Source organism: Phacochoerus africanus, chromosome 11 (genome assembly GCF_016906955.1).
Source record: "Phacochoerus africanus isolate WHEZ1 chromosome 11, ROS_Pafr_v1, whole genome shotgun sequence".
Lineage (NCBI taxonomy): Eukaryota > Metazoa > Chordata > Mammalia > Artiodactyla > Suidae > Phacochoerus > Phacochoerus africanus.
This window is the reverse complement of record NC_062554.1, coordinates 33,427,033-33,447,522: the sequence shown is the minus strand read 5'-3', so window position 1 is coordinate 33,447,522 and position 20,490 is coordinate 33,427,033. Positions and strand designations below refer to the sequence as shown.

Here is a 20,490-nt window from a genome sequence, read left to right as displayed (position 1 = left end):
ATCTGAACCAACTTATGATGTGTCATACAACACCAAAAATGGTTTCAAATGATTCTGAAGAGTAGAGCACTTTATATAGACAAATAAATATCAAATTCTAAAACATAAATTCAAAAAGTAAAAGCAGATTTTTCCATTATTCATTTTGGGAAATGAAAGTGGCTCAAATGTCCATGTTCTGGTATGTGACTGCTGTATATGATATCTAAAATTAGTGTGCCATTGGAGTTCCTGTCATGGCTCAGTAGAACGAATCTGACTAGTATCCATGAGGACGCAGGTTCGATCCCTGGCCTCACTTGGTGGGTTAAGGATCTGACGTTGCTGTGACCTGTGGTGTAGGTTGCAGATGCGGCTCAGATCTGGCACTACTGTGGCTGCGGCATAGGCCAGTGGCTACAGCTCCAATTCGACCCCTAGCCTGGGAACCTCCATATGATGCCAGTGTGACCCTGAAATTACAAAAAACAAATACATAAAATAAAATTAGTTTGTTATTCATTTTTGCTCTTTTCAAGCCTCTTCCAAATACACTGAATAGGAAATAAACAAACAAAAAAAATCAAGAGGTTTCCAACTTATAAAATGAACAATTGGGCCATAGGACTTATTACACCTAGGTTAGCTCTAAAATTCTATGAATCTAAGTTTCTGTGGCTACTTAACTTTAAATTATTAGCCTCTAGCTCATAAGTAGCATATTCACTTCTCTGAACTCACCATAATATTTAAACAAAATAGAAAAACAATACAAATTAAATACTTTCTGTTGCATTTAAGCAAATAATAATAATTTAGAAATTTTAACACAACTGAGCAGCTGAAAATAATTCCACTGTAACATACAAGAACTCTCTGAATGAATTAAAACCTAAGAAAAAAGAAGTTAATAAGAAATGAGGAAAACAAATATTTACACATTACTCATACACCACTTATTTCACTTAGCCATGAAACCAAAATAATAATCTATGAATATTCTAATATAATGTATTACCTAAGAAAGATCATTCCCATTCTAGATATTGTGGCTGGTGAGGCACAACTTAAATCATGAGTTTCAAATACAAAGTTCACATTTGGGCCAAACTGAATCCTTTCTCCACTGGGCATAGTGAGCAGTCGATTATCATCCAGAACAGAATTCAGAGATTCAATCCACTCAGGGTCAATATCACCATCACAGATTATCCATGAGTTGACATCTATTTTCAAATTCAAAATAAATAAGTAAATAAAGATAAATTTTAAAAATACGCTGTGATGATAATTAAATATAAAAAATAAAATAATCATTTCTTATTCTATAGATGTAATTTCCATAAGCAATATTTTATTTTTATGAAGTAGAATATAAGAACAAAAAAAAAAAAACAAATTGAATTTTTTTTCCTTTTTTTCTTTTAGGGCTGGCCACAGCTGCGGCATATATAAGTTCCTAGGCTAGGGGTCAAATCACCTTAATCCACTGAGTGAGGCCAGGGATGGAATCTGCATCTTCATGGATACTAGTCAGGTTCTTAACCTGCCAGGACAGGAACTCCCAAGGTGAAATTTTTCACGTGAATCTGTACTACAAATGTTGCAGAAAACCCATGAGCAATCCAGGCTCAGCTGGCCAAAGACCCAGTTGTATACTCTGTGATAATGCTCTATTTGTCTATGAACATACAGAACTGGATTCTCAGTCAAAAAAAAAAAACAAAAAACATGGTTTACAAGATTTAGGTATTGGTATTCCCACAACCTTGTGAGATATTCTTCAGACCTTTGTCTGCTACCATGTCATTAGAATGTATGAATGCTTGCTATGTAATATCACTTTCAGAAAATACAAGAAACCTACTTTTTAGTGCCATACATGAGAAATAAGAAGTATATCCCTGTTAAATTTCTTTGATATACAAAAAAGTGACCTCAAAGGGGAGAAGCAGTGAATAAGTTGTGTACACAATTATTTCCAGAACAAATCTTTTTTAAATACATCCATCCTAAAATGAAAGTAGTTTCAAGTTGTTCTTGGACCTTTGAAACAATTCGAAGAAGAAAACAGCACCAATAAAAGTGTGAGAAATAAGCAAAGATATGTCTGGTTTTTACATAGTGTGATATTACTGACTACAATGACAATGAAGACACTACACTGAAAATCCCTTCCAATATCTTAAGAGTTCTAAACTTCTCATCTACTGGTTTGGAAAAACAACTATTAATTAAATTATGACCTAACAAAAAGCAGAGAGTCTAAGATTCGTGCCCCAATTTTCTTAAACACTAAGCCAAAAAATTTAGACCATGAAGTCTACTATTTTATGACTCAAATTTTCAAAATTATTAAAAACATCATATTCAAACTGATAATGTGGCACACATAAATTTCAATGCCAAATAAAAATTTGTCATTTTTCTTATTTCTGAGGCATTATAATGTAATTCATTAATCAGATTTTATATCAATTTAGTTGTGAATTACAATTCACCCATATTGCTCTATTATAATAAGAGTTACTATAGATTATAGGTGAAAATGATAGCATGTCTTCAGCCCCTCCAAAGTAAAATATCAATGTTGATCACTATTCGGCAGTTTATGGTCATATATAAGACTTGAAAAGGATAGCATTATAGACAAGTTCTATCATTGTCTAAAAATTATTCATCAAGGAATCACAAAACACAGACCAACCTTGAGGTTCTCGAACTACTTGGCGAGCACTATTTGTCAAAACACCATCAGACCATTCCCTTGTATCCATGTCAATATGGCCTAATAACTGATGTCTAGGCATAGCTTTGGGATTCATGGTATATTGTTTTACTACTTTGCCAATTTTACAAAGCGCCGCCCTTAACATTCTCCAAAGAGTTGATTTTCCTGCACCACTTGGACCAACAATAACAACTCCCATCCTCTGGCGTAACTGTTCATACAACTCTAAAGCCTTCTTGATCTAGTAAAAAGAAACATTTTTATATATAATTTATAGTGTACAATCATGCACAGTTCTATAACAGTTCTATTTCAAACACATAAATTAAGCCTTTGACTTTTTCAGTAGCAGATAAATATTTAAATAAAATAATAAATCTGAACATATTTATAACAAGATCTTAAATTTAATATTTCTTTCAATGACAGACGTACTCTTTCCAAGTTATTTGAAAACAATATGTTCATTATTGTTTTCACTCATTCATTCAAAGAATATTTGATTCAATATTTTATTCACTTTGCTAATTCATCTTTCATTTATATTCTCTACCCAAAATAAAAAACCTGAGGAAAAAGTGTTCATTTTGCATATGTATTCATGATACATAAAAATAGCTACTAAAATTAATTTTTCTAATAAGTTGTCAAAGTTAAATTAAATCATACATAATCAACTACCAAAACCACATATTATGTCCCAGGTTCAGTAAGAAGCAATAAGAATAAAATGTTAAACAAAAATAGACATGAATCCATATTTCATGGAGACTACCATCTGGTAGGGGAGAATCAATATTAATCAAATATATAATTAAATATTAGCATGTATATTTAGCAAAGTTAAGAAAAGCACATTGCAAGGGATTTAATTTGGACTTGAAGATTAGGGAAGGCTTCCATGTGTGAATAGGATTTAAGCTGAAAGATGAATGGTAAGTTGAAAGATAAAGGACAAAGATAGTTAATAAGGAATTAACCAGAAGGAAAGATCAAGATATTTGAATATATTCTTGCAATTACCTGATTAGATATGATTTCATAATTGGCCTCCTCAAAGACTTGTTTTAATGCAGCACTCAGTTCATCATATTCTACTTCTTTAAAGTCAATTCCAGGAAACACATCTTTAATCAGTGCATCAAACCGAGTGCAATCAGCAAATGTAAACTTTGACATTGTATTAAGCCTCAGTGCTTGCACCACAATATGACTTTCATTAACTAGAGAAAAAGTTTCATTTTAAAGTTATCAGTTATGAATCTAATAACTATAAAAAGTTTTTAAATTCCTTGATATGCATTACTAGTAATTAAATGATACATTAGAATTTAGTAACATTTAAAGATATATGCTATCATGTGAATTGGCAAGCATACTTAACAATTCTTTAAGTGCTGAAAAACAAGTATTACTGAGTTATAGACTCTTTTCCATAGAATCTGAAGCACAGGGTACTCAGACTTTAATTAAAAACAATTACCATGTGTATTTGCATAGTGCTCTACCATTCTAATAGAATCCTTATAACAACTGTATAAAATAAAGTATTATTATTATTTCAGTTTAACATATGAGAATATTAATTCTCTAAGGGTTTTAATGACTTACCTGAGAGAGCACAGCATTAAGCACTAGAGCTGAGATTTAAACCTAGGTCAACTAATTGCAGATTCAGGTATCTTTTCAAATATACCAATATATTTGTCTCCCAGACATTTTATGTTCTAAAACTAAAAACTAACAAACTGAGAAGCAATCTTTGATCAGCCTCTCTCAAAATTGTTTCATAAACCCATTCTTTTTCCTCCGGTTATTAGGGCCACATCCACAGCATATAGAAGTTCCCAGGCTAGGGGTCGAATCAGAGCTATAGCTGCCGGCCTACACCACAGTCACAGCCACAGCAGCACCGAATCCGAACCACATCTGCGACCTGCACCACAGCTCATGGCAACACCAGATCCTTAACCCACTGATCGAGGCCAGGGATCAAACCCGCATCCTCATGGATCCTAGTCAGGTTCATTAACTGCTGAACCATGAAGGGAACTCCCATAAACCCAAATGTAAACACTAATATTGCTAGATTCTTGTATTTTCAAGGATATAAGCTGCTGATTGATGACACATATATAAAGGCAAAAAAAACTATTTTTAGTCTGGTATTTCTCTATAATTGCTTAATAACTGTGTTTAAATATATATAAAGAGGTGTGGCTGCATAAGAATTTACTTAAAGCACTGAACTCATAAATAAGCTATCTTTATTTACTAAAGTTATGATTTAAATATTTCTTCAAAATCATCACAGATAGACAAGTGAAAATAGTAATCTAAGCACTTCAACAAATAACTGTATTTGCCCTGGCATATGCCAACCAAATGAAAGAGCTGAAGTAGTTTTCCTTTCTAAGATGTATATTTTGATCATTTAAGGTCCAAGTAGGTAATTTCATGTGGTCCTCTTTCTTATGCTGTCTCATTTTTTTGGGTGGCATTTTAAGTTAATATTTTTTGGCTGCACTTGTGGATATCAAGTTCCTAGGCCAGGGATTGAATCCCAGCCACAGCTGCCACCTATGCCACAGATGCAGCAACGCCAGATCCTTAACCCACTGGCCAGGCTGGGCCAGGGATGGAACCCACACTACCAGAGAAAAAACACAGGATCTCTAAGATGCTGTGCCACAGCAGAACTCCTTAACATAATTTTTAATAGAAAATTAAAGAGGCTGAATATTCAGTCTTTCATAAAGGCATATATCAATGGGTGTGGGAATCACTTCATGTAAATAGGAAAAAAGTGGTCAAGTATAATTTAAAATATACATGAGTCTACACTGATCTGAATGATTTAAGAAATAGATCAATAGGGAAGAAGAGACAAATCTTTTTTTTTATTAATTTATTTATTTTTCCGCTGTACAGCATGGGGGCCAAGATACACTTAGTTGTATACATTTTTTCCCACCCTTTGTTCTGTTACAATATAAGTATCTAGACATAGTTCTCAATGCTACTCAGCAGGATCTCATTGTAAATCCATTCCAAGTTGTATCTGATAACGCTAAGCTCCCAATCCCTCCCACTCCCTCCCCCTCCCCCCAGGCAGCCACAAATCTATTCTCCAGGTCCATGATTTTCTTTTCTGTGGAAATGTTCGTTTGTGCTGTATATTAGATTCCAGTTATAAGTGAAATCATATGGTATTTTTCTTTGTCTTTCTGACATTTCACTCAGTATCAGAGTCTCTAGTTTCACCCATGTTGCTATAAATGGTATTATGCCATTCTTTTTTATGGCTGAGTAGTATTCCATTGCGTATATATACCACATCTTCCGAATCCAATCATCTGTCGATGGACTTTTAGGTTGTTTCAATGTCTTGGCTATTGTGAATAGTGCTGCAATGAACATGCGGGTGCATGTGTCTCTTTTAAGCAGAGTTTTGTCTGGATATATGCCCAAGAGTGGGATTGCGGGGTCATATGGAAGTCCTATGTATAGATTTCTAAGGCATCTCAAAACTGTTCTCCGTAGTGGCTGTACCAGTTTACATTCCCACCAGCAGTGCAGGAAGGTTCTCTTTTCTCCACAACCCCTCCAGCACTGAGACAAATCTTCTATACAGAAGAGTTTTAAATAATAAATGCAGCCCCCTCTAAGAGGTGGAGCTTAAATACTCATCTCCTCACTTTAAAGGTGAAGTACATTTAGTAACTGGCTTCCAAAGAATAGAGTAGGGAAAGGGGAAAATAACTTTACAGTAGAGAAACCTGGCAGACCCGAAGTGATAAAGGTGAACATCACCAGTCATATTATATGGTTATTATGTACCCACTGAAACAATATAACAAGAAGAGCACTCCACCTCTGTGGTATTTTTTTCCAGATGTTCATAATTCAGTCTACACAATATCTGACTAGTACTCTGTCAGGGTTATGAAAACAAAAACAGACTGAGAAACTGTCACAGAGCAGAGCAGACTAAGGAAACATGACAATGCAAATGGAACCCTAGATTCAATCCTGGAACAGAAAGAGGACATAAAGAGTAGAACAGGTGAAATACAAATGAAGTCTGGAGTTTAGTTAATAGCAATGTGTACCAGCTTCAGTTTCCCAGTTGTAATGTACCATGGTAAATAAGATGAAACAACGGAAAGAGTAGCCTTGCAACTTCACTGTGAATCTAAAATTATTCTTACGTTAAAAGGTATTTTTTTATAATCTTGAGGTATTTCTTTTTAATTCTGTTTGGTATACTATCTCTCTGGAAGAGAAAATCCCCATGTGTTTCTTGTTTTAAAACTAGACAAATTTTCAGACTACTCTAGACCTACCAAATCCAGAACTGTGGGCGTGGGTGGGATCCAACACTCTGTGTTTTAACAAGTCTCTAGGTGATGCTAATGCACTTTAAAGACTGAGAACAAGTGGACTAGACTATTCCTTTATATACACAACTAATTAATATTTAACACAAGTTTAAAATTTATGATGAGGCTAAAGTAAAACTAAAAGCTAGGGAAATCTGAATAAATTATGGACTTTATTAAAAAATAATGTATCAATCTTGTTCAATAGTTTTAATAAATGTGCCATACTAATGTAAGATAGGATAAACCAGGGGCATAGTATTCAGAAACCCTCTATACAATATTTATAACTTTTATATAAAGCTAAAACTATACTAAATTAAAACAGTTTTTAAAATAAGATTATAATTGGAATAATGGATCATACCTTTCTCTTGAACACCAGTTTTCTTCATCTGTCTAAGCAGATTTCCACTTCCTCTCAGAACTGTCTTCAAAGCTCTCAAACCCCAGTCATAATGTTGCTGAGGTGTCAAAAGTTCCCTTAAAGAAATGGAAATCACAAAAAAAATCACAAATCTATAGGAATTTCTTTTGTTTTCTTATTAAAAGAAATAAAGAATCTACTAGCACATAGAAATAAGTCCTAATATTACATTAATTTATAAAAAAGAAACCAATCAACAGAAAATGATCACTCAAGTAAAATGTTAACGACGTATATATGGTTCTCAGGGATCAAGATAAACCTTCCAGGAACTGGCTCGTCATCTTAATGATGATAGTAAATGATAATTACCTGCTACTTTTACCTCTAAGGTCTTTAATCATCCATCTTGCTCTCAGTCTCTGACACTCTCGTTCTATCTCTTAAGCTGACATGGACTAGAATTCTAGGTTGCCTCAAGAAGCAAAAAGTCAATCTCTATTACTAAAAATCAGACATAAGAAAAACTATGAAAGAGTCCCTCCAAAGAATAGTAGGGTTTTGAGTGGTGAGATGGTAAATCAGTTTAATAAATGTTATCTGGAAAGTACTCCAATAAAATATTTTACAGGAAAAAAGTGAAATCAAATTAATAGTACCTATGAAAAACAAGCTGTTTTGGGCCAGATGTTTTTGTTATTCAAACTAAAATCTTTCCTATCAATATCTTAAGTACGATAAAATAACCAATATGAAAATCACTGAATAGGTAAATTGGACAAATATGAAAAATGGTCACTAATAACTACGTTCCATCATTGGAACTACAAAATATTAAAATATTTAAAACAGTACAACTCACCTGGATAGATTGAAGATAGCTACCAGTTTTCTGCCCAATACTTTAGCATCTTTAAAACCTTCTGAATAGAGAATAACTTCTGCAATAAGCTCATTGTCTGGGTGAGACATGGCCACTGGCCTAAAAAGCTGCTTAAGATTATCAGGCAGTTTTTGTCTTCCTCCATAACCTTTTCCAGCAGGATTCATAGTGATAAAAATTCCGGAATTAGAATTTATTTCTACCTGAAATATTAATTTAAAACATAGCATCAAATATTTGAAACTATAAAATATATTGCCAACAGAAGTTTTATTGTGTCATATTTTTACACATACATCTTATACCTTAGCAAAATGCGACCACTAGTATGTTAAACATCGCCTTACTCAATATATGATAAATGCCTTAGGAACTACATTACTTTATAGAGGTTCTTTAAAATCACTTTTTTGGAGCTAAAAGTTTAGGAAATAGTAACTAGTTTGAATGCATATTCATTCATTCAACGTATGTTTACTAAAAGCCCTTCTTATTTTAGGTATTTTGCTAAGCACACAGAGACAACTCAAGTCAGTAATAGTTTATGCCCTCCTGGAGCCCATAGTTTATTAAATATTAGAAAGAAGCAATCAGAGTATTCCAATTGTGGCACAGCGAAACAAAACCAACTAGTATCCATGAGGATGCGGGTTCAATCCCTGGCCTCACTCAGTGGGTTAAGGATCCAGTGTTGCTGTGTCTCTGGTGTAGGCTAGCAGCTGTAGCTCTGATTCGACCCCTAGCCTGAGAACTTCCATAAGCCATGAGTGCAGTCCTAAAAAAAGCAAAAAAAAAAAAAACAAAAACAAAAACAAAGAAAGAAAGAAGCAATCATAGTGTAATAAATGCTATGACAGGAAAGAGTATCTAGTGGGAGCATTTTCAACAAAGCCCTAAGAATAGAAAATTAGAACTAGAATGTGTAAACAATGAATAGACAATTAGGAGCTAGAAATATCTAGAGTAAAAAAAAACTGGCTATAAATGAAAAGAAAGAGAAAGGGCATAGTTGGAAAAGAAGATGAATTAAGGGAAGGTTTGCTTATGTTTTAATTATACTAAATATTATGTTACAGTATCATTTAATATTCCATATTATTTGGAAGGAAAATATGTGATAATATTTAATCAATGAGAAATGGTAGAGGAAGTGGATAACTCTGAAATGTTCCTGAGAAGCAAATTCCAAAGCAAAGGAGGGAAGATTAGCTTGGACTGGGAGAAAGGATAATTTTTTCTAAGAGGAGGAAATGGAAAAAAAAAAATGAACAGGGAAGAAAATAAATTTTGATGGCAGAGAGATTAAAAACTTAATAGTTTCTGTTTTCTTTGTGAAGAAAGAGTTTAAGCATTATGTAAATAACAATTGTTAACATTTTAAATAATTTAAAACTGGTCTTACTTTCTTGGCCTACCCTGAAAAACTTTTATTGTGAAAATGTAATTATGGATAAGAGGACAATTTCACAGTTCTTTCATCTTTTGATATGTTCAGCATTATATATTATATGTATAAATTTATATTTTACATAAAATTAAGTTTATATACAATGATATAAATGCATAACTTCTGTGGAGAGAAAAGAGGAACAGAAGAATTGCTAAGTGTTTATTGCTTTAAGAGTCATATAAAATGGTGATTGAAAACATAAAATTCAGAATTAGACATAACTGAGTTCAATTCCCAGCCCCATGAGTTACTCTTAAATTTTCAAACCCTAGCTAACTCATCTGTAAAGTGAAATAACATATAATAGTACCTACCTCAAAGGATTGGGGTGAGTATTAAACGAAACAATACGTTAAAGCACTACATACAATGCCAGCACAGAGTAAATGTTCAATAAATGTTAACAAATATTATTATTACTAGATTATTCAATATTGAAAGTTTGAAGATGAATGGTGAAACTGGGACCAAAGAAGGGTGAGAAATTCACAGGTAAAAAGGTTTAACACAGTGGTCACAGATTAGAAAAAGGAGTACCAGGAAAAATAAAGATAGAATATTTGCCAGAGTATGAGTAGTGCAAAGTCTTATAAAGTATTTTAATTCTTTAAATTCCCAATATATTCTATACCTCCTTGCCAAGCAGCTCACATACAGTTCTATGATTCTTCAAAGCATCTTGAATTGTCTGGATTTGCATAGAAACTGCAGACAGTACAGCTTCTTCAAGTCTATTGAATTCATCAAAACAACCCCAGGCCCCACACTTCACCAAACCAACAAATATTCGTCCCATTGACTTCACATCGATGCCCTTAAAAATAACAATAAAAATTATATTCATTAAAAAATAATTAAGATATCTAACAATAATGTAATAATTTATGTCATTTAGTGAGAAGGTAATCATTTCACCCATCTACACGTCTTTTGTTCTTTTTTAAGTAGAGATTAAACAACTACTCATTCAAAACCCAGAGAGGTTTCAAGCAATAAACAAATAATTCATGTGAAAACATTCTGGAAAGTACACAGAAATAAACAAATAAAAGATTTTATTTTAGTTATTCTTTAGGTCAAAATACAAATCCCACACTAAATGTTTTGAAAATGATTTAAGGTGAATTCAAGATTTTTTCCTTTTTCTATTCACTATCCTCTTTTCAAAAAATGTTTTGCTACACTCTAACATAAATCTTCATTCTATATCTAAAATTATTTATTTGCAGAGATCTCGTTGTGGCTCAGAGGGGTGAGAACCCAACATGGTATCCACGAGGACCCGGGCGCAACCCTTGGCCTCGTTCAGTGGGTTAAGGATCTGGTGTTGCCACAAGCTGCAGTGTAGGCTGCAGATGCAGCTTGGATCTCGCATTGCTGTTGTTGTGGTTCTGGTGTAGGCCTGCAGGTGCAGCTCTGAATCAATCCCCAACCCCAAAAATTTCTATATGCCACATGTGTGGCTGTAAAAAAGAAAAAAAAATAGAATAAAATGTAAGAAAATATCTAAAATTATTTACTTGCAATAGTTCCTAGAAAATTTTTTGGATAATACTGCATGCAACCTCTCTCCATTTTACTTTTCATATAAAACAAACTCTGTTTTTCAAGTGAATAAAAAATACAGTGACTTTTTTGGCCACACCAGCAGCATGTGGAAGTTCCAAAGGCAGAGATCGAACCCGTGCCACAGCAGTGACAACACCAGATCCCTAACTCACTGCACCACAAGGAAACTTCAAAAGTAGAGTCATTTTTAAGTTTCATGTATAAGTACATGAAAACTATTCTAAAAATCTAACATACTATTATATAGTTTGATAACTATTTACTCTACCTCATCACAATTAAAAACTAAAACTTGTCGTCCAAGAAGTCCACCTAAAGCCTTTACTGATTCTGTTTTTCCCGTTCCAGCTGGTCCATAAGGATTTCCTCCAAGTCCCATCTTCATGGCCTGGGTGAGCGTCAGGTAGCACTTGTCTGTCAGTGGAGTATAAACCAGCTTGGGGGCATTACCCTACATAAAGGAAATATAAAGTTCAAATACTCATACTCTGTTCAACACTTACAAATACTATACAGTGTGAGACCCTAGTTAAAAAGTTAAGAACGCAACAAATAGGCTAACGTTAACATAGAAATATATTCAACATATTTTTTGTGAAAGAAACTTTCTAAAGCACAAACTAGAATTAAACTTACTTATTCCTCAGTCATGTATGTTATTCTATCCTCATCTGATATACTGATAAGATTTTTCTCAAGTTCTTGATAACATCACAAAGACAAATCCAGAAACGGTATACAATTATTTATTTTACAACAAAATTCAATACAACTATATACAATAATCATTCTACTTTGTATTTTAAAATGCATGTAAATTACTTCCTTGAATCTTATGATCCTGACAAATCAGAACTACTCTGGAGAACTCAAAGTATAATTAACTTAAAAATTCCTTATGAAATTAATAATTATATCCTGTCAAAATTTGTTAAATTTCAAGGAAAATAGATTCAAGTTTCATTTTATAGTTTTCCTTAATTTAGGTAGACATATTTGCATCTCAAAATACATTTCAGTTTTGAAAGGGCCAACTGGCAAGTATCCTGAATATGCTTATTAACATAAATGTCAAAAATGTCCTGATGATTGATTCATTATGATGGAAAAAGGTAGGATACAGCTGGTTTTTCTGAGAATAGGTTACATGGAGTAGGTTATTTGCTTGAAAATTCTTTACAAACTGAAAATATTTAATGAATTTTTTTTTGTCTTTTTGCCTTTTTTCTAGAGCCACTCCCGCAGCATATGGAGGTTCCCAGGCTAGGGGTCTAATCGGAGCTGTAGCCACCGGCCTACGCCAGAGCCACAGCGACGCAGGATCCAAGCCGCATCTGTGACCTACACCACAGCTCACGGCAACGTCGGATCCTTAACCCACTGAGCAAGGCCAGGGATCAAACCTGCAACCTCATGGTTCCTAGTCGGATTTGTTAACCACTGTGCCGTGACAGGAACTCCTTAATGAACATTTTTTAACTGCACTAATTTTGGACTTGTATAAGGAGGCACAAACCAAACATTAAGGGTGCCAACATTCAATTCTCCTTGGATTAAAGATATCTTTCAAATTCTATATAAAGAAATGCAACTCTAAGAAAAGGTACATTTAGAGAATTCAGCAAAACACTGCCATTATTTTAACTATTCTGCAAATTTTTAAAAATTTTTTTCTGATGTAATTTTCTAGTTATGATAAAATAGAAAGACAATAAGACAAAAAATTCTCCAGTTACAATTAAAATAAAAATAACTTTCAGGGAGTTCCCATCATGGTACAGAGGAAAAGAATCCAACTAGGAACCGTCAGGTTGTGGGTTCAATCCCTGGCCTCGCTCAGTGGGTTAAGGATCTGTCATTTCTGTGGCTCTGGTGTAGGCCGGAAGCTGTAGCTCTGATTTGACCCCTAGCCTGGGAACCTCTATATGCTGTGGATGTGGCCCTAAAAAAGCAAAAATATAATAAATAAATAAATAAATAAATAAATAAATAAATAAATAAAAATAAAAATAACTTTCATTCAATAGCAAATTTCCTTTAAAGCAAATAACTTATAACTAAAAAATTAAACATTTCTGCCACAAGCCATACCTGATACTCATATGTATACTGAAGTTCAGAATCCACCATTTGAATATAACATGTATGATCATTTTTCATATAGAATCTAACTTGTTTTTTCCAAGCCCAGTCTTCAGTTTTATGAACTTGAACTTGGTTTAACTGCTTCACCACATCAATATTATGAATGATATCAAGAATTAGTGCTTTAAGTTTAAGCTCCAGAATGCCAGATTCTATATATGATTAAAAATAATTGGAGAAAATGTTAGTCTGAGACTTATGTACTTAGGATTACATATATACAGGTGATTACTACTTAATGAATTTAAATGGTAATTTCATGATAATTTGAATGGTACAGTAACACATATCATGTGAGTCAAAAGAGAACATCAAATCCACCAGTAAGAAATAAGAATTTTATGTGTGAAAATCAAGGCAACAAAATTCAACGGAAAATGAGTTCTGGTTCCTTTTGCAAGAGCGCAAAGCGCACTGAGCCTGTGCCCCCCTCTAAGTGCATTATAAGACACGAACGACATGGACCAAATTGCCATTTAGGACTCTGAAAAAGTAAAGACTATCAGGCAAGCTGGGAAGGGCAGAACTGGAGTGCCACCAAACCAGTGGTGAACTTACCTTTTTCTTTTTCTTTTTTTTTTCCCCTCTCTTGTATCCCTAGGCCTAGCCTAATGCTGCCACAAACCCAGACTGGTATAGACAGACAGAGCTCCAGGAGAAGGACGCTAGCCCAGGCTTGAAAAGCAGAAAAGGAATCTCCTGGAAGCCATAGCACTAGCAGCTAGGACCCACAAGTGCCTAAAACTCTGAATGAAGGAATTCTTCCTCAGAAATCAAAGGAGCTTGATCCCAAGAGAGAGGGACAAACCCCAATTGCTTTTTTCCTTCTCTAGTCTCCCATATATTGGTCTAAGACATGGGCAGAGTCACAGAAAGTGCACAGGTGGTAGTTTTCTGGCCAGAGGACCAAAAGAGAAGCCCAGGGAAACCACACCACTGTGAAGATCACGGAAGGGGAGAAGACTGGAAAAGCAGCCCTATAAACTTGTTTATTATGAATTCCTGGTCTCAGCCTAAAGCTGTGCAGATATCATCCTAAACATTAAACCAAAGACTTATAACTGGCCACTAGGTGGCACACATGTGGAAATGATCAGAAGATGTGACAAGTACTTATAAAGACTAAAAACAGAATCAGCATTGGAAGCACAACCCACAAAAGGAGGGCTGAAACTCAACAAGATCGTCAATGGAATATACATGTAAGACTGGGTCACTTCATTGTACAGCAGAAATTATCACAACCTTGTAAATTAACTATACTTCAATAGAACTTTACAAATAAAATAAAATAAAATAAAATAAATGTTCAAATAACCCGAAAGTAGACAGAAAACAGAACATTTTTCCATACCAGTAGTCCCTGGATCCTCAGAATTTGTATCAATGTTAGTATAGTGTTCTAACTTATTCACCAGTTGTGTTTCAATCTGATGAAGACTATGATCTTTGATAGCATTTTCTACATCTTCAGTGAATTTAATCTGCTCTGCCAAGCATAATATCTAATGAATAAAGATAAAAATTATTTTTAAAAGCTGAATTTACTTAGAAATATTTTATAAAATTTAAGGAAAGATACCTTTTCCAAATTTTCAGTTACATATTGACTCTCTGTAACCTAATGTCTCACTGGTACCTCAAATATTGATAGAGCAATACATTTGTAGAAAAAGCATTTTAAGCTTACTTCCCAGAACTCAGCTCATTCTGTTCTCCTATAGGCCTATTTCCAGGTCTTGGGACCCACCAAGTTTATAATAACCCAGGTGCCTTTGTACTTTCTTCCCATGACTCTCTCCTCATAAATGGTTTCTTTTCAACCAGTAAGAAGATGAAAGATATCAGAGTATGATGCATTCTGTTTAATAAAAAGGGTCATCTTCTAGCATTCCAAAATAATCTCCCAGTATACTAGTGAAGTCTGCAATTTCAAAATGCTAATTTTTCTTATATTAAGATCTGTTTTAATCTTTCAATCTAATATCCATAAGTCAAAACTAAATATAGATCAAGACTGATATCTCCATGTTTATATAAAACATGGAATATTAAAACTGAGAGAATTTCTATAATAGTATCAATATTGCAAGGCTACTAATAAAGCAAATTACATTTAAATACCAGCTATTGAAAACTTACATTAAAATACTTTGACAGAGTTTGTGGATAATTAAGGAAAACTGATATCCTTTAAAGACATGATCCATCACCATATGACAACACTAAACCTACTGACTAATTACTATTGAACAGACTTTTTCTGATATGTATCTTTCAGCATTCAGAAAATATCACCAACTGCCTCTGTTTATCAGATTAACTCATTAACTATCAATATATATAAATTTTAAGACAATATGGTAGGCTAAGCTACTTTTTGCTCCAACTTAGGATACTATATAATTAACACATTAAGTTCTTTAATGAAAGAGAAAGCCAATTAATAAGTTTCCAGGGCAAAGTCATCTCCCATACATTGTAATACAAAACTCACCAGCTTCTTTAATCATGTATATGATGAAGCATTTAAAGCAGATACAAATCTGCTTTTTGAGAAAGGACTTTGCTCTTTAATTTTCATATGAAAATATTCACTTGCCACATCAAAACTAATATTTGTATATGTGGATTTCCTTTCAAGCAATATTACTGAATTTCTGCATTATAAATGCACATCAGTATCTCAATTTTTAATAATCTGCTATATGATTTCTGCAAGAGGCTAACAGAAATGATACCCCAGTTACAGTCTTGACTAATTTTCATGTCGTATTACCATTAAGATACCTGAAGAGACACTAATATCTTAATTACCTAAAATGTAATGATCACTAAGGGTGCCTTACAAACATATATGATTTAAACTTCAAAATAAGTTGCCATGTAGGTATTATCATACCCTCTTAGCTAACTGTCAAAAAGGATCACTCAGAATATAACTGGCAGAGGTATGATTTGAACCAACGTCTGTCAGATTCTTTCCACTTTATCATGCTGTCTCCTTCCCAGACCTGAAAGTGCCTTCTCTACTTCAGGTCCTTACAAAAATGTCTTCAGAGAACTGAATTAAGAGTACACAGTAACTTTTGCTGGACATTTGCATAACAAGTTATACCACCCAACCCCCTTACATAAATAATCTTGGGATAGATTTTTCTTAACATTAACTGCTAATAAACTAGAATTCTTTTTTTTTTTGGTAGATAATTAACTATTTACATTTTTAGTAGTTAACATTTTTATTTGACTGCTCAGAGCCCAGAACTAAGTTTCAAGATCAAATTCCTTAGCCTGTGGTTCTCAGTATATCTCCTGATCAACTGTCATTTCCCCAATCCAATAATTATGCAATTCTTACATTTGCATATTTTTTAATATTGTACACTTTATTCTAAGTCAATTTAAATGCTACCTGAAGTTGATAGAGTACCAGTATATATTTCCAGAGGTAACAGAGCTTGGAATGGCATTATTATCACTGATGATTACTTTTATTTTTCTCTAAGAACTTACAATTTCTTTAAACATATTTTAGTTTGACTCAAATTGCTAAAGGACGCAAGTGACGTGAATGACAAAACACCTAAAAATCTAAAATGTTTCAAGTTCCCTATTTAACTTCTCACGCTTTAAAAGAACCAACATAAAAACATGTCCTAATAGCTACTAAACGTTTTAATGTGGAAAATAACAGCTGGGTAGATTTTCCTATGAGAAATCATAGGATATCTCAGTACATGCCTTTCATATTCCCTACGAAATAAAGTTCCTGATATCCTACTTCTGTGGTGTTAGTCTAAACCAGCAATAAAACAAATCCTGGATAAGGCAAGACATGTAACCCAAGCCTTAGTGCTACACTTTAATAAGGCTAAATGAGTTGTTTGTTTGTCTTTTGTCTTTTGAGGGCAGAACCCGCAGCATGTGGAGGTTGCCAGGCCATAGGTCGAATCAGAGCCACAGTTGCCGACCTACACTACAGCCACAGCAACACCAGATCCAAGCCACATCTGCAGCCTACATCAGAGTTCATGGCAATGCCGGATCCTTAACCCACTGAGCAAGACCAAGGATAGAACCTGCAACCTCATGGTTACCAGTCGGATTTGTTTCTGCTGTGCCACAATGGCAACTCCCAGAACACATTTTTTAAGACACCTATCTAGTATCCAGTCTTACAGGAATGAGTTCCTATGAAGACTAAGTTGCTGCGATCTCTACACCAATCACGTTACCTAGCTCTCTGCGACCCTGCCAAGGTTCTACTTTGGTGTTATGACTATATTTCAGCCCTACACTAACACTCTGCTAAACCCCTGCCAGATCCAACCTCTTATACCAGTCCATGGGAAGGATGGCGGACAACATTATAGATCCTATACCTCTCCATCAATGATGGACTAATCATCTGGAACCATGCAACTACTACACAACTGACTCTTCCTCAATTGTGACTCTTCCTTAGTTCCTGGATAGCTTAGATCTTGACAGGCCTTCTGCTTGAAAGCATCCAAATTATAGCAAACTAATGGAGCTAGAAGAGGACTTCACTAGCATGCAGCTTCTCCCTCACATTTTACACCTGAAGGAAACTCAGAAGTTAAGCATTTGTCACTGTTAACTGTCAAAGGAAGAGCAAAGATGCCAGTTGTTTGAGTCTCCTGACCTCTAGACCAGGATCTTCCAATGATACCATTCCTACCTCTATTCTAGGCATAAGCCCTCTTACCTGTGAAGGAAAAAAGGATGGGTCAATTGCACCTTGAGAATTTCGTCCAAGAGTAACACATTCTATCAACAACTCTTTCAAAGTTTGCTTCATTTCCAAGGCTAAATCATTTAACCAAGTCTGAAAATAAAATCAGAAATATATTATTTCTTATTACACAAGTTATATAACAAATATACAATCTAATGATCCTATTATTTTATTGCAGGAGGAGGGTTATAATTTCTTATTGATTCTCACACTCCCAAAATGTATTTTATGGCATTTTTTTATTAATAAAAGATTAAATAAATTGAAGAAAACTCTTTTTTTCACTTCTTGGAATAACAATAAGTGTGAAAACTCAAACATTTGTCATTAGCTATTGCTATCATCTACACAAACCAAAAAAAAAATTTAAAAAGTAACCCACTCATTTCATCATTATGACAAATCAAACTAGATAATTCAGCTAATAAATTAAAGCCACAGTGACTAGCTAAGACCCCTGGCTCATGCTATACTGTTGATCTCATGTTCAGAAAGCTGTAACCATAGGAAGGGATTTTTTTCATTAGGGTGAACCACATTATTTAAGGAGTTAAGCTCCCTCTTCAAACAAAACTAACTCTGTTTCAAAGTGCAAACAATACATTTGATTACAGATAAAATAATAAAAATTAACTGAAGTGAAAACAATGGCAATTGATAAAAAACAATAATGAATATTTAAGAATCACTACTTAACTTCAAAAAACTGTTATCATTTGCAATAAAATTTAACGGCAAAAAGCACAATCTGAAAGAGCTTTTCATTATTACCTACTTTAAGTTTTAGCTTTTTATTGCTTATCTTTAGAGCACTTTCCAGTATTAAAAATAGCACAAACTTCTGCCCCAAGAGTAAAAAGCTCTCAGTGCAAGGCAACAGACTCCTACTCTGCTAGTCATCACGGGAGCTTCCAAAGCTCCAATTTTCCTTTAATGGCAAAACTTCACAAGCCCAGCTGCTAAAAGCTTTTTCTCTCTACTCATCTGGTCCCAACAAAACCAGAAGAAAGGAAAATAACAATAACAACAAAAACAACAAAACCTTTCACAAACATCAGTGTTACTTAATAAAGTTTCTATGATTTCAATCACTACTCTTATATACTCAACATCCAATAAAATGTTGAAGCCTAAGCAGGAATGAAAAGTTTACTAAACTGAATTGATACAGGCATGATAAAGCATGGCCTTGACTTCCAGTTGGAAGATAATTTGGAACCTAAAAATTACAATTCAATGTAGTATATCCTATTGTTATTTGGTTTTAGCTACATAACTATAAGAGGCTTTGACTGTTCAATTCTAGTCCTGTAGAACCAATTAATCAATAGTTGTTCTATTAAAGGTACTTGCTCATTCAAATCATCTTATACAACTAAGATTTTAAAGAAATCATCTTATACAACTAAGATTTTAAAGAAAAAGAAAACAAAAACTTAATGAGTACATATATTCCAAACACCACAGTATACTTAACCAGTTATTTCATTTTATTTTTAACAGAAAGTCTTTGTAATGGCTAGTTGGACTCCCACTTTACAGTTAAGAAAACAAATGCTCTAAGTTACATAGCTAATAAGTTGTGGAGCTAAGATTAACATCCAAGTCTTTTTGACTCCAAAGCAAAAAAAAAGTTTTCATAATTGCATGCTGCCTTCGAAAAACTAAAAATCCATCTTCTCTTTAATATCATATTATTCTCAACCTAACAAAACTTATTTTTTTAAAATAAAAGTTTCCTTAAAGGTCTAAATTAACCAACTTATTCTACAAATCAACTAAATTACTTTTGATACAAATTTCATATAGTTAATTCTTTTTATTTTCACGCTTGAAAAAGAATTACTTACCTCTACATTATTTGACAGAAGAACTTTATTTTTAAAAGGTACAACTTCTCCTTCTAAAGATTTCATTGCGGTTATATGTTTTGATTCCTCATCAAAGCATACACTGTTAATACCTACATTACAAAGGCAAAAATTTAAATGCAAAAGCATAAAGACATATTTAACAGATATTATACATGATTACCATTTAATACACAATGTATACCTCATAATATACATTATAATATATGATAATTATATTAATTCAATTATGTAGTGTAATAGAATAGCTTTTCATAACCCAAAACCAGAAACAACCCAAATGGCCATCAGGTGAAGGGAGAACTTATGATATACTCAAAAAATTGACTATTTTCAGCAATAAAAAGGAAT

At 33.7% G+C, this 20,490-nt stretch overlaps 1 protein-coding gene across 1 annotated transcript in view; it reads right to left on the bottom strand.

The window, feature by feature from the left end:
• The window catches only part of DYNC2H1 (dynein cytoplasmic 2 heavy chain 1), a 306,581-nt gene that overhangs the window by 232,082 nt on the left and 54,009 nt on the right, over positions 1-20,490 (bottom strand). Inside the window, exons 29-39 of the mRNA XM_047752686.1 lie at positions 20,119-20,231; positions 18,239-18,358; positions 14,861-15,011; positions 13,453-13,658; positions 11,630-11,812; positions 10,424-10,606; positions 8,322-8,545; positions 7,460-7,575; positions 3,734-3,933; positions 2,687-2,951; positions 998-1,205 (exon numbers count right to left, since the gene is read on the bottom strand). Coding sequence (XP_047608642.1) covers positions 998-1,205; positions 2,687-2,951; positions 3,734-3,933; positions 7,460-7,575; positions 8,322-8,545; positions 10,424-10,606; positions 11,630-11,812; positions 13,453-13,658; positions 14,861-15,011; positions 18,239-18,358; positions 20,119-20,231 — 1,969 coding nt within the window. The remainder of the gene's footprint in view (positions 1-997; positions 1,206-2,686; positions 2,952-3,733; positions 3,934-7,459; positions 7,576-8,321; positions 8,546-10,423; positions 10,607-11,629; positions 11,813-13,452; positions 13,659-14,860; positions 15,012-18,238; positions 18,359-20,118; positions 20,232-20,490) is intronic.